Genomic DNA, 13,636 nt, shown 5'->3' with positions numbered 1-13,636 from the left:
AAAAACTTCATTACTCATTTTCAGACACGCAGCTACAAGAAACTGTGTTCCTGATGACGGGATGAGGCCCTCCTCAAGAAGCAGCTCTTGTGCTTCCAGTACCCTGGACACAGACTTTAAGAAACAACAGCCAGAGTTCCAGGGAGTTCAATTTGACTCCTGGAAGCACAGGGACAAAGACTCTCTCCCCTCCATGTTTTCTCCAAAAAGGTTGCGAGTGGAACTGCAAAGAACCTGAATGAATCAACAGGAAAGTCATTACAGGCCGCAAACAAAGACCAGGACACACTCTCTCTCTCTTTCCAGAAAGGCTGCGAGTGATATATTTCTGAAACTAGAGATCTGAATATGGTTAAAAAAAAACCTGAAAGCACAGACCTCAGGTTTGTAGTGATATACCAGGATAGCTCTGAAAACTGCTACGGGCTTTCTTCAGGAGACGACCCGCCTCTGGTATAAAGAGCTTCAAAAAGACACGGTAGTCAAATTGACTGGGGAATTAAAGATAGAGGTACCTGCTACAGCTTGAGATAATAGAGGCGATTGGTCAACATTTAAATTTTTAAAAGATGCTAAGAACACAAGGGATGCAGCAAAATGATGGAGATGAAGCAAAAATAAATGCAGGTGGAATGTGAAAGGAGAGAGCATGAGTGAGAGATCCAGTTTAAGGCACTGGAAATTAGACGGGTGCTGCCAGAAATTAGAGGGGAGCTTAATCCAGTGGCGATATGTTTAAATTTCCAGACCCTCCCAAAGTTAGAAGTGAAGGCTTCGTTAAGGCTTTTGAGAAAACAGCAACCCAAATGGAGTGGCCAAGAGAAAAGTGGGCATTAACCTATGCTAAGTAAATTAGGGGCTGGTTTAGCACAGTGCTCCAAAACACTGGCTTGTAATACAGAACAATGCCAGCAGCACGGGTTCAATTCCTGTACCAGCCTCCCTGAACACGCACTGGAGTTCAATTCCTGTACCAGCCTCCCTGAACACGCACTGGAATGTTGTGACTAGGGGCTTTACACAGTAACTTCATTGAAGCCTATTTGTGATAATAGAACATAGAACAGTACAGCACAGAACAGGCCCTTCGGCCCTCGATGTTGTGCCGAGCAATGATCACCCTACTCAAACCCACGTATTCACCCTATACCCGTAACCCAGTAACCCCCCCCCCCCCCTTAACCTTACTTTTTAGGACACTACGGGCAATTTAGCATGGCCAATCCACCTAACCCGCACATCTTTGGACTGTGGGAGGAAACCGGAGCACCCGGAGGAAACCCACGCACACACGGGGAGAACGTGCAGACTCCGCACAGACAGTGACCCAGCCGGGAATCGAACCTGGGACCCTGGAGCTGTGAAGCATTTATGCTAACCACCATGCTACCGTGCTGCCCATCATGCTACCGTGCTGCCCAAAGGAATAAGTGATTATTATTAAATTAACGGGGCAGGCACAGGACGTTTATGCTTCTCTGTCAGAGTGGGTAACTAAGAATTATGATGAGGTTAAAAAAAGGTTATTCTGGTAGGTATGAATTGTTTCCCTAAGCATACTGGCAAAAGTTTTGGAATCTGACAGCCGGGGCAGACTTATGCCAAATTCAAAACGGTTAAGCAGAACAATTTTCATAGATGGGTTCAAGCAATGGGGGTTGCAAGCATCAAGAGAGGTTACTCTCAGAGGAATTTAAGAATTCCCTAACTTCTCTGATAAGAACCCATGATGAAGACCATAACCGTAATTTGGTGAAGACTGCTAGACTAGCAGCAATTATAGCTGACTATTATGAGCTAATCCATAAATTTAAACCTTTGTTCCATCACCCCCATCATTTTGAAAAGGATAAAAAGGAGAATAAAAATCTTTTTTTAAATAATTCTGAAAAGGATAGGAAGCGGGAGAGTGAAAGGAAGACAGGTAGCCAAGGTAAAGAATGGGTGGTTGAGAATGGTCCGAGATCACTTCCTCAGACCAGGAAGGTATTGAGGGTGACGGTGAGACTCGAAAGCCAAGGTGTTGCCATAATAAGATGGGACCCTTTTGTTCAGCATGTTGGAAGTTGCAAGGAAAGCCCATGGGACTTGTGGGAGTTCTTTAGGAGGATTCTGAAAAGGGAACAAAAGTGAAGAATACTACACGGCAGACTATGGCTTTGATTGGACTGAGGAGACCGGAGGTGAACACGGCTGTGGGAGCAGGTGAGGGGAATGAGGTAGGAGAGATGTGCAGGGTTTTCTCCAAGGGGAAGATTACTCCACTTTCCTCAGCTGATGTCGCCAAACCCATAATTAGACACAGGTCTATTCAAACTCTTGTACTGGAGAAGGATTGGTTTTCCCTCCAGAGAGCTCAATGAAAATCAAGGTATTAGTGACGAGGGGCTTTTCACAGTAACTTCATTGAAGACTACTTGTGACAATAAGCGATTATAATTTATTAATAGTGAATGGGATAGGCGAAGATTAAATTCCAGTTCCATTGTATAAAGTGCAACTGGAGTGCGATTTTGTAGTGTGATTTCGTGTCAGGTCCAGTGGGTGTTGGGAGTGGTTAAGAAAGTCCCAGTGGACGGAGTTGACCTACTTCTGGGGAATGATTTGGCTGGAGTGAAGGTGCAGCTTTGTCCATAGAGCCGGAGGGAAGTACCGCTGATAGCCCATGAGATACCAATGTTGGGGCATGTGGGAATTAGGAATACTCGTTAGGTATCAAATGACTCAAAGGAATGTTGAAAGGCGTTAATCACATATCAAACGACGATGGTGGACGGCACGGTGGCACAGTGGTCAGCAGAGGAACTAAAAAGTTACAGAAGAGAACAAGAGCTAATTTGAACAGTAGTTTCAGACTTTTTGGCATAGAGCGGGAGCGGGATGGGACTCTGACTGACTGGCTAAAGTATAAAGGTAATAGATAGGATAGATGCAGAGATTTCATTTCCGCTGGCAGGTGAAAGCAGAACTAGGGGGCATAGCATCAAAATAAGGGGACGGGGCTGGTTTAGCACAGTGGGCTAAACAGCTGGCTTGTAATGCAGAACAAGACTAGCAGAACAGGTTCAATTCCTGTACCAGCCTCCCTGAACAGGCGCCGGAAAGTGGCGACTAGGGTCTTTTCACAGTAACTTCATTGAAGCCTACTTGTGACAATAAGCGATTATTATTATTATTAGATTTAGGAGTGAGCTTAGGAGGAACTGCTTCACCCAAAGGGTTGTGAATCTATGGAATTCCCTGCCCAGTAACAGTTCAGACTCCTTCATTAAATGTTTTCAAGATAAAGATGCATAGATTTTTGAAGAATAAAGGAATAAAGGGTTATGGTGTTCGGACAGGAAAGTAAAGCTCAGTCCAGCCATGAACTCATTGAATGGCGGAGCAGACCCAAAGGGCCAGATGGCCTACTCCTGCTCCTAGTTCTCATGTGATTGGATGTTGTCCCAGTGAAATGATTTTCCAGGATGCTCAGTTTGACTCCTGCAAGCAGAGGGACAAGGACTCTCTCATTCTCCACAGCACAGAAGCACAGCTCCTGTGCTTGTGAATTAAAAACAAGGAAGCATATAAATGCAGCATTTCATCAGGTATCACAGCACAGAAGCATGGCGGCTGGTTAACATTCAATTCAGTCCTCGAGAAGAAAAACAAAAATCGATATGCGCAAGGACTTTTTTCCAGAAGGGCTGAGAGTGCTGTATTTCTGGAACTGCAGAGAACCTAAATGAATGAATCTACAGGAAAACCATTACAGCTGCAAACAAAAACCAGGACTCACTCTCTCCAGAAAGGCTGGGTGTACTGCATGTCTGAAACTACAGATACCTAACGTCTACGTTAAAAAACCCTGAACTGAAAGCAAAGTTTGAAGGCGTGTACGAGTGCGGTGCTGGAAGCCACCACCATTTGAAGGAAAGACTCTTCCCCCTTTTACTTATGTATTTTAGCTCCTTTCTTTCCTTCTGTGTTTGTCTTGTGTGTTGAGAGTGGGGAGCAGGTTAAAGCGCGGAATTGGATAATAGTTGACCAGTTGTATTTGTAGCATATTTCATTATAGTTCGTGCTATTAACAGTAATTGTGTTGATATTTCCAAACCTGGTGACTGTAATTATTGGGCCGCCAAGGGCCAATTTTTCTAAGAATTATTGGTTAATTCACTTCTGTTGTGACTCCGGGTCAACGCGCACTAGCTTAGGGTGTCAGAACAATGATTTGTAGATTTTAAAGACCTTTTTCCATAAACAGGGATGGGGCTGGTTAGCACACTGGGCTAAATCGCTGGCTTTGAAAGCAGACAAGAGCAGGCCAGCAGCACGGTTCAATTCCCGTACCAGCCTCCCCGAACAGGCGCCGGAATGTGGCGACTAGGGGCTTTTCACAGTAACTTCATTTGAAGCCTACTTGTGACAATAAGCGATTTTCATTTCATTTCTTCCTGTGCTTGTGAATTAAAAACAAGGAAGCATATAAATGCAGCATTTCATCAGGTATCACAGCACTGAAGCATGGCGGCTGGTTAACATTCAATTCAGTCCTCGAGAAGAAAAACAAAAATCGATATGCGCAAGGACTTTCACCATCTTGATTGAGCCTCAGATCCTGGAAGTGGAAATGAAGTTAAGTGAATTACACTAACCTTTCGCATCAATGTGAAGAGCTCCCTTTACCTTTTAGATTCTCCCCATTGGTCAACCTGGTCTTATAGTGATAGTTAGAGGCAAAAGAAGTGAGGGGGTTTTAACTATCAATTTAAACAACAAAGAAACCGCCAATATACTAGCGTTGCTACTCAGCTGCGAATAGTCAACCAACATGGGATTAAATATAATGATTAAGCACTTTGTTAAAAAGGTCATCAGCTGTCACACCTCAAACAAATGAGAGAGATGCACATCAGAAATTCTGATACAGCCTAGAAGATATTCAATAGAAATTATGAAGAATACAGAGTGCTTATAAACAGCTGTACTAGCACAATTTGAACATTTAATCTTTCCACCAATATGCCTTCTTGAAACTTTAGTGAGAAAGTCTCCTGCAGTTCAGGAACCCGCACTGATGGTCACAAAAGTTTTCTTCATCTAAAATCAAGCAGCAGGCCTGAGAAAGTTAGGTGTTTCATTAAATCATTGATTTTGTTTCTAGGAAACCGTTCACTGTTAATGAGATTGATAATCGAAAAGGATCTACCGTTTATATCTGCACGTTTTACAGATTCTCAGGTCTTTCCATACGCGATGTTACCAGAATCTACCTGCAGCCACTCTGCTACCAAGAATCTATAAAGGGATCTGATTAAATTTTCACCCCTTCACCCAAGTACTCCAGGTGAATGGTGGCCCATTGTCCAGCACGAAAGACTGAGCATCTCAGCACAAAGCCAATACGACCGTGAAACACCAAATTCAACTGGTGGCAGACCTAGGACTCAACAAGGATTGACTGAATCATTTGCTACAATTATTTTTATTTAAATTAAAAATATAATGGGGGAGACTGAAGGACTGAAATATTATCTACATTAATGCCGAGTAAGCTCTATATATATCATGGCTTTATGTTCTTCTCTACATGTGCAGAAACCTTAAATTAAATTTCTGAATGTATACTTGACAAATTAAAAAAGGCAAACACGTCTTACCACTGGACTGCTATCCAGCCAATGGCAGTTTTGCAGGCAAACTATATACGGTTGCAACCCACAAACACTATGCCTGTTAAGGAAGCAAATTATCAGAAAAGGCGAACTAGGTTAACAAACACTCACCCTCATTTGTCTACATTCTACGTTACACAAACTGCACACGTGGGGGAACCTCAGTGCAGGAACACCATAGTAATCATTCATCAATTTGGGTTTCGGCAATCCCTTCTTCACCACTGGAACTGTTCGTTTGATTCCATGGGTACTGTCGTCTCGTGAAGTTTCCATTGGATAATTCTGGGATGGACGTTTAAATTCTTCATTCCAGGTACCTTCTCTCAGTGCTTCACGGCTGTAATGCATGCCTTGGCTGTCCATGGGTCTATCCCGATAGTCGTACTGCTGCCCGTGCCCATAATCTACCACACTGCTCTGTACTTCTCTTCTGTAGTCTTTATCTTGTAGCTTGTGTGACTGATCGAAGCTGCTGGATGGTTGCTGCTTGTTCATTTTTCGCATTCTTATTTCTCTTAAAATATATGGCATATTTTCTGGAGTAAGCTTCTCATCTGGGTAACGGCTTAGCTCTTCCAGATCTTCATTTGACAGGCCAAAGTTTGCCAATATATTAGAGGCCTTCATTGTGTCATGAAAACGCTGAACTGCAGATCTCTGGTCTCCACTTTGAGATGCAGGTGTCCCACTGCTCCCATACCCAGATCGAAAACCTCCAGACGAAGGACTCTGGTAGGAGGACCACTGACCTAAGCCTACATTATTCCCAGGTTGATTCATCATTCCCATGCTCATTCCACCAAAGCTGCCTTGTGATGCTCCTTGAGGTCCCATTCCTCTTCCTCCTCCTGCACCTCCTCCTCCTCCACCTGCTCCTCCTCCTCCTGCTCCTCCTCCTCCTCCTCCTCCACCTGCTCCTCCTCCTCCTCCACCGTAGGGTCCTGATGTATTCATACCAAACTGGTTAGGTGTTCCTTGACTCTGCCCGAACTGGCTAGATGGTCCCTGGCTTTGTCCAAACTGGTTTGGTGGGCCCTGACTCTGCCCAAACTGGTTTGGTGGGCCATGACTCTGCCCAAACTGGTTTGGTGGGCCATGACTCTGCCCAAACTGGTTTGGTGGACCTTGGTTCGGCCCAAACTGGTTTGATGGGCCTTGGTTCAGCCCAAACTGGTTTGATGGGCCTTGATTTGGGCCAAACTGGCTTGGTGGGCCTTGATTCGGGCCAAACTTGTTTGGTGGGCCTTGATTCGGGCCAAACTGACTTGGTGGGCCTTGACTCGGGCCAAACTTGTTTGATGGGCCTTGACTCGGGCCAAACTGGCTTGATGGGCCTTGACTCGGGCCAAACTGGCTTGGTGGGCCTTGATTCGGGCCAAACTGGCTTGGTGGGCCTTGATTCGGGCCAAACTGGCTTAGTGGGCCTTGATTCGGGCCAAATGCACCTCTGGCATTGAACATGCTGATCTTCACAAGTGCTTGGTTCAAAGATGCAAGAGCTGTGTTGGATACTGTTGTGGAGGCGACCGAATTCAGCTGCTGTAGGGCCAGCTGAGCCTTTATCTGGGCGAGCTGCAAATTTGCTGAGCCTAACAGAAGTGGATTGGTAATGCCGAGGTTCAATGAATTCACTGCTGGAGCACAATTTCCCAAGAATAACGCAAAGCTGCAAGTTAAAAGACAAACATTAGATTTTTACGTTTTAGGCAAATTCCACATTTAAAGGGTTTTAAAGCCAGATCAATATATTTATGTTTGACTGCTTTAAAAAAAATTATTTCTCATGTAGTAAACTAAACAGAAGAATACAGTTAAATCAGAACATCCAAGACATGATGAAATGTGTAACTGGACATAGAGTGGTTAACACTGGAGGCTTTGTGAAGGATTTCCACCCCATACAAAATGTACAGTACGTACGATAATGCCAGCAAACACAACGTTCCAGCTTTTTAAAAAGCTTTTTTAAAAAAAATTAATGGAATGATGAGGCTCAAGTTATACGGAGACCCTTAAGTGAACACAATAACTCCTAGGGTAGATTCTGCAAGAGCCCCGAGTCCACAGCATTCTGTTGCACCTTTTATAAACAATCCTTGGTAACAATGAATTATCTATGTGCTGTAAATAGAATTTCAAAATCACAATAATTTGTTACACAGGATGATTTATCCAACCTATGAAATATCATAAAGTCTCCTCAAGGACCACCGACTTTCTGTGGGTTGAAGTGCTATGGCAGATTTCTCACCTATTCGTCCATACAGGCATACCGGAACAAATCTTTTAAACTGCTCACACTTCGGGGTGCACAGTGGCGCAGTGGTTAGCACTGCTGCCTCACGGAACTGAGGACCTGGGCTCGATCCCGGCCCTGGGTCACTCTCCGTGTGGAGTTTGCACATTCTCCGTGTGGAGTTTGCACATTCTCCGTGTGGAGTTTGCATTCTCCCAGTGTCTGCTTGGATCCCACCCCCACAACCCAAAAGATGCGCAGGGTAGTTGGAATGGCCGCGCTAAATTGCCCCATAATTAGAAAAAAAGAATTGGATACTCTAAATTTATATTTAAAAAAAAGATTAAAAATTGCTCACACCATGAATTGTCATATTAGGCCTGATCTGCCAGTCAGGCAATTAGATTAACGTTCGCACTTTCAATCTTCCTTTTTGATAGTCAAAGTGCCTTGTTGTATGAAAGCCTAAGGGCTACACTTCTGTACCAAGCCCAAAACAGTTCAGGCCTCAAACAACAGAATTGTTTGGTCCCGGTGATATCACTGAATGCTTGGGCTTAAGCCCCACTATGAACAATCAAATTGTCACTCCAGTGCAGTCGTGAGGAGGTGTTATAATGTTGGAGAGGTCATCTTATACAGAATCAGGGATATTTGTGATCCACTCCATGGCGTAACAGCCCTGACCGAATCAAGTTCAGCCATTGGGGTGAAGTACTAGAACGATGTAAGCCCAGTAGAAGTTTGCAGCAGCTGGATACAGCGCTTTCGGAAGGCACGAGGACAGAAACATGCTCAGGTCTCGACTGCACAACCAATAACATAATACGAAACAATTATCCTACTGAACAATCAATAAATTAGCAAAATGCTGGGTTACAGTTTCTGATCTCATTATCATCTTAACATAATTGCAAAGCGCTGGCTCAGTCAATAACACTCATGCCTCTTTCAGGTTCCATTCCAGGAACAGAACACATAATACAGGGTGCACTCCAATACAGTAAATGAAGCAAAATATTGACTTTGTTAAAAGTGGAGCTGGCTGCATGTTTAGATCCAAAACAGAGTCCTGAGAATCATTCCACGGGCAGCCCTTTGAAGGAACACAACGGATTCATACAGACCAGGAAAATTAAAGGTTCAATCATGCAGTTGTTGAGTTAGCTGAGGTAGGATAGACTTGGCAATTGTCTCAGTACACCTGGGCTTGGTGAAAAGGACTTGCAGGGTAGAGTGGAGTAAGGTTGCCGGGTAAACTGCTATCCAGTGATCCCTTTCACCCAAGGCGCAGCGCTCCTGACTTTGTATGATACTGAGCGGCCACAAGCTTCCCGACGCTCGGCCAGCAACACCATTCAACATTAATTGGTCCGCTAACAAGGTCCCATGGGCTGATTGCCGCAAACGAAGGCTCGCCAGCCGATTTGCTGGAATCGCATTCGCCAGCCCCCACTAACAAGGTCGAGCAGCACTTGCTCAGCCAAACACAGTCAGCTCGCAACAATGGTGCCCAGGAGACCAGCCGCAAGACCAGAGGACACAGACCTGAGGAGGCTCCGGGACGCAGTGGGAGCCAGGAGATGCCCAGTTCCGAGGATCCTAGCTAACCAGCCACAGGGCAGCCAGTGCTGCCTGGGACAGGGTGGCTGCGGCTGTAAGCTCTGGTAGAGTCACCAGGACTGGCCTCCAGTGCCGAACAAAAGGCAACGACCTACACTGGGGCAGCACGAGTGAGCAGAAATCCCCTCTCCCCGAGACCTTACTGCCCGCACGCGAATATGCACCTCCCCCAACCCTCCTTTCACCAACCCCCTCCCAACCCTTCCTTCACACCCCCTCTCCCACTACTGTGAACGAAGCATGTGGCTCATGTCACCCTCTTTCGGTCTCGTCAGGAAAAGCTCTCCCACAATCACCAGGAGGGGGACCAGACTGGCGGAGGGTGCCGGACATTAGAACCCTCTCCTCCTTCAAGGAGTGGTCCCAGGAGGTGATTGGGGTGGATGAGGGCAGGGAGGTCACCCACGCGAAGGTTGGTCGGACACCACAGATGTGCGGAACCACTGGGTTCCACTCAGAGGACCTGTCAAATAAGAGTTCTTATTGCCATACTCACTTTCCCATCCCTCCCACTGACCACATGTCCATTCTCCCACAGGTCCTCCAGCCGACTGCGCCAGCCATCCTGAGTGGCACCCCTCCAGCATCCCAGGAGTCCACTTCAGAGAGAAGGTCCAAGGAAGACACGATCGAGGCATCACAGCTGTCACCCCACCCTCCAACGGTGCAGATACACGCACCTCGGTGGGAAACGTTAGTGGTCAGGCTTTTGGGCACAATTAGGTGCTGCAGGACATGTCCTGCTCTCAGGTGCCTCTCTGTCCCAAAGTGAACCCTCGGGCCCCAACCACACAGCTGCTGATGTACATCAGATGGAGGAAGGAACCTCCAGCAAGACAACAGTCGGAGATCTACCAGTCCCAGGTCCCAGCCCGATGCTGAGTCTATGTAGAAGCATTCCCGGAGCTGATTGAGGCATTAGGGATGCGGTCAGGTTATGCAGAGGGAGAGGTCAGTGATACTCCAGCAGATCCATAGCCGATTGGAGGAGTCCCAGAGGCTACGGGCACAGGAGATGTCAATGGCAATGCGTAGCATCGAGGCCAACACTGCTGGCTGGTGACCACAGTGGAGAGCCTGATGCATGGTGTTAATACCATTAGTGAAGGTATAAAAGGAGTCATGCGGTCGGTGACAGTCATGTCTCAGGGCCTCGTCAGAACGTCTGATTCACTGGCGGATGTGACCCAGTAGCAGGCTAAGCTTGCTGATGTGGTGCAGGACATGTCCCGCTCTCAGGTGAGAATGGCCGAGGCGCTGCAGAGCTTGCCCCAGTCGCAAGTGAGCATTGCCGAGGCGCTGCAGAGCATGCCTCAAATCGCCGAGGGCGTCGACACGACAGGCATTGGGGAGCCGCCAGGGCTTGCAGAGCCAGGTGATGCATGGCAGCTGGGGCCGGAACCAGCTGCCCCTCTGTCCCCAACCCTCGGGCCCCAACCGGGTGGAGGGGGCATTGGGTGGCAACCCAGGTCCGTCCCTCCATCCCCCCTCCCCCCCGCTTCTCTTAGAAGGTGGTTCGACTCCGCATGTGCCATCGACAAGTGCGCCGGGGCCTTCTGGCCCCAGAGGACGCCCCCCCCAGGGGCATCGAAGGCCATGGGACCAGGTAAGCAGCTGCCTGCCTCCACCTCTTGATGTGCATCCTGGGGACACGGCTAAATGTAGCAGTAGAGCAAGGAAGGCAAAGCCTATTTGGGGGGGGGGGGGGGGGGGGGGGGGGGGGGGGAGAGGGGGGGGGGGGGCACTATCGGAAGAGTGGAGGATTTTCAAACACATTAAACACCCTTGACCACAACAAGAATGACGGCCGTTACTTTTTTCCGCAAAGCCGTCCGACCCTTGGCCCATTTCCTGAGGCATCTGCCCCTCCCTGTAGCACACACCCACTCTCGGGCCGTGGACACGTCCTCAGTCCTCAGAGCTATGCCCCACCCTCTGGGTGTTCGGGTTGGCTGCTGTGTGTGGTGTTGCCTCCCGCAGTGTCGAGGCAGAGTGTGATTGGGATATCAGGCAATGACTCCCGCATGCTACATGGCCCACCCACCCACGGGAATCCACTTGGGCTGTGTGAAGTGCGCGCTTAACTATGATTGCCAATTCCCTATTAGCAGTAGCTGCACGGCCAGAGGTTTCCATAGTCAGTGGGGTGATGGATGGTCAGTGGGGCAGGACTAGGGTTGCCTCCAGAACGGGTACACACAATCCAGGGATTAGCATGCTGGTGGCACGCACAGTTGTCCCTCAGCACCTCCAACTTTCCCCCTCCTCCACTCCTTCCTCTGGTGGCCACTCTTCCACGAGCACTGGAGTGGCAAGCCCAGCATCCCTGGGCTCTTTGGCTATGAGCAAAAATGGCTACTCACCTTCTTGGCTCCTGGCAGAAGTCCTTCCGCAAGGTTCATGTTTTTCAAAAGGAGCACAGTGTGGCCCCTTGATGGGGAGGCCGATGAATGAAGTGAGGCCATTGGAAATGGGGTGCTCCCGTTAATTGGCGTTAGGTGGTAATAATTGGTTTCTCGCAACGCTACGGAGAGATCCCGATTTTGCCTTTGGGAGCGGGCAGTTTGCATCGCAAACTGTTTTGACGCCTGGTGCAGTTCTCGTTTTCAACCTTTCCCGCTATTCATCGGTCTCGTTTCGCTCAAGCTAAAACGTAATGAGGACTGAAAATCACGCCCCTGAGTGAAGGCAGTGAAGAGCTAGGAGGCTGACCCCATTCAGGACTCCCAGCTTTGAGGTATGCATAATAATAAATGGTACAAAGAGGTGCCCCACAAGGCTGCGCACGTAGCCCCCTACTATACTCCCTGTACACATACGACTGCTTGGCAAAATTTGGTTCCAACTCCATCTACAAGTTTGCTGACGAGACGACCATAGTGGGTTGGATCTTGAATAACGACGAGTCAGAATACTGGAGGGAGATAGAGAACTTAGTGGAGTGGTGCAACAACAATCTATCACACGATGCCAGCAAAACTAAAGAGCTGGTCATTGTCTTCAGGAAGCAAAGTGCTGTACACACCCCTGTTTGAACCAATGGAGCCAAGGTGGAGATGGTTGACAGCTTCAAATTCCTAGGAGTGCACATCACTAAAATTCTGTCTTGCTCTACTCGCGTCAGCGTTGCTACCAAGAAAGCACAACAGCACCTGTACTTCCTCAGGAAATTAAGAAAATTCGGCATGTCCACATTAACTCTTACCAATTTTTACAGATGCACCATAGAAAGCATCCTATCTGGCTGCATCACAGGCTGGTAAGGCAACTGCTCGGCCTAAGACCGCAAGAAACTTCAGAGTCGTGAACACAGCCCAGTCCATCACACGGTCCTGCCTCCCATCCATTTACTCTGTCTACACCTCCCACTGCCTGGGGAAAGTGGGTAGCATAATCAAAGACCCCCCCAACCCCCACACTGCTTACTCACACTTCCAACTTCTTTCATCAAGCAGGAGATACAAAAGTCGGAGAACACGCACGAACAGATTCAAAAACAGTTTCTTCCCCGCTGTTACCAGACTCCCAAACGACTCTCTTATGGACTGGCCTGATTAATACTACACTCCTCAATGCTTCACCCAATGTCGGTGTCTATGTATTTACATTGTGGACTTTGTGTTGCCCTTTTATGCATTTTCTTTTTATTTTATTTTCCTGTACTTAATGATCTGTGAGCTGCTCGCAGAAAAATACTTTTCACTGCACATCGGTACACGTGATAATAAACAAATCCAATCCATTGTGATAAAACAAAAACATACATTAAAACTAATGAAAAAAATAGAATAAAGTTAGCAAGCCCCTTCGACTAAAAGTGATGGAATGGACTTGCAGGTAGAGAGGTGGAGATGAAAACTTCAAAATTGGAAAATGCAGGATCTCTCTAAGTGAAGAAAGATAGTACTAAATGGTCTTCCTTGTCCAAAGTTATCTTGGACCCAGATCCAACATTCCACTGGGCCACGGATATTTTGATTTTAAATACGATTATATATATATATATTGGCCCAGTGACAGACGGCCAAATGTATTTTCTCCAAGCCATGATGGCGAGTGGTTTGGAAGGGAATTTCCAAGTGTGTTCTCATGTGTCTGCTGCCCTTGTCCTTCT

General features: G+C 47.2%; 1 protein-coding gene across 1 annotated transcript in view; it reads right to left on the bottom strand.

The window, feature by feature from the left end:
* Positions 1 to 13,636, bottom strand: part of LOC119963804 (zinc finger protein 638-like) — a 182,007-nt gene that overhangs the window by 132,021 nt on the left and 36,350 nt on the right. The window contains exon 2 of the mRNA XM_038793101.1: positions 5,772 to 7,329. Within this exon, the coding sequence (XP_038649029.1) occupies positions 5,772 to 7,124 (1,353 nt within the window). The 5' untranslated portion in view covers positions 7,125 to 7,329. The remainder of the gene's footprint in view (positions 1 to 5,771; positions 7,330 to 13,636) is intronic.

This window comes from Scyliorhinus canicula, chromosome 3 (assembly GCF_902713615.1).
Source record: "Scyliorhinus canicula chromosome 3, sScyCan1.1, whole genome shotgun sequence".
NCBI lineage: Eukaryota > Metazoa > Chordata > Chondrichthyes > Carcharhiniformes > Scyliorhinidae > Scyliorhinus > Scyliorhinus canicula.
The sequence above is the reverse complement of the archived record's forward strand: the minus strand, read 5'-3'. Positions and strand labels throughout refer to the sequence as shown.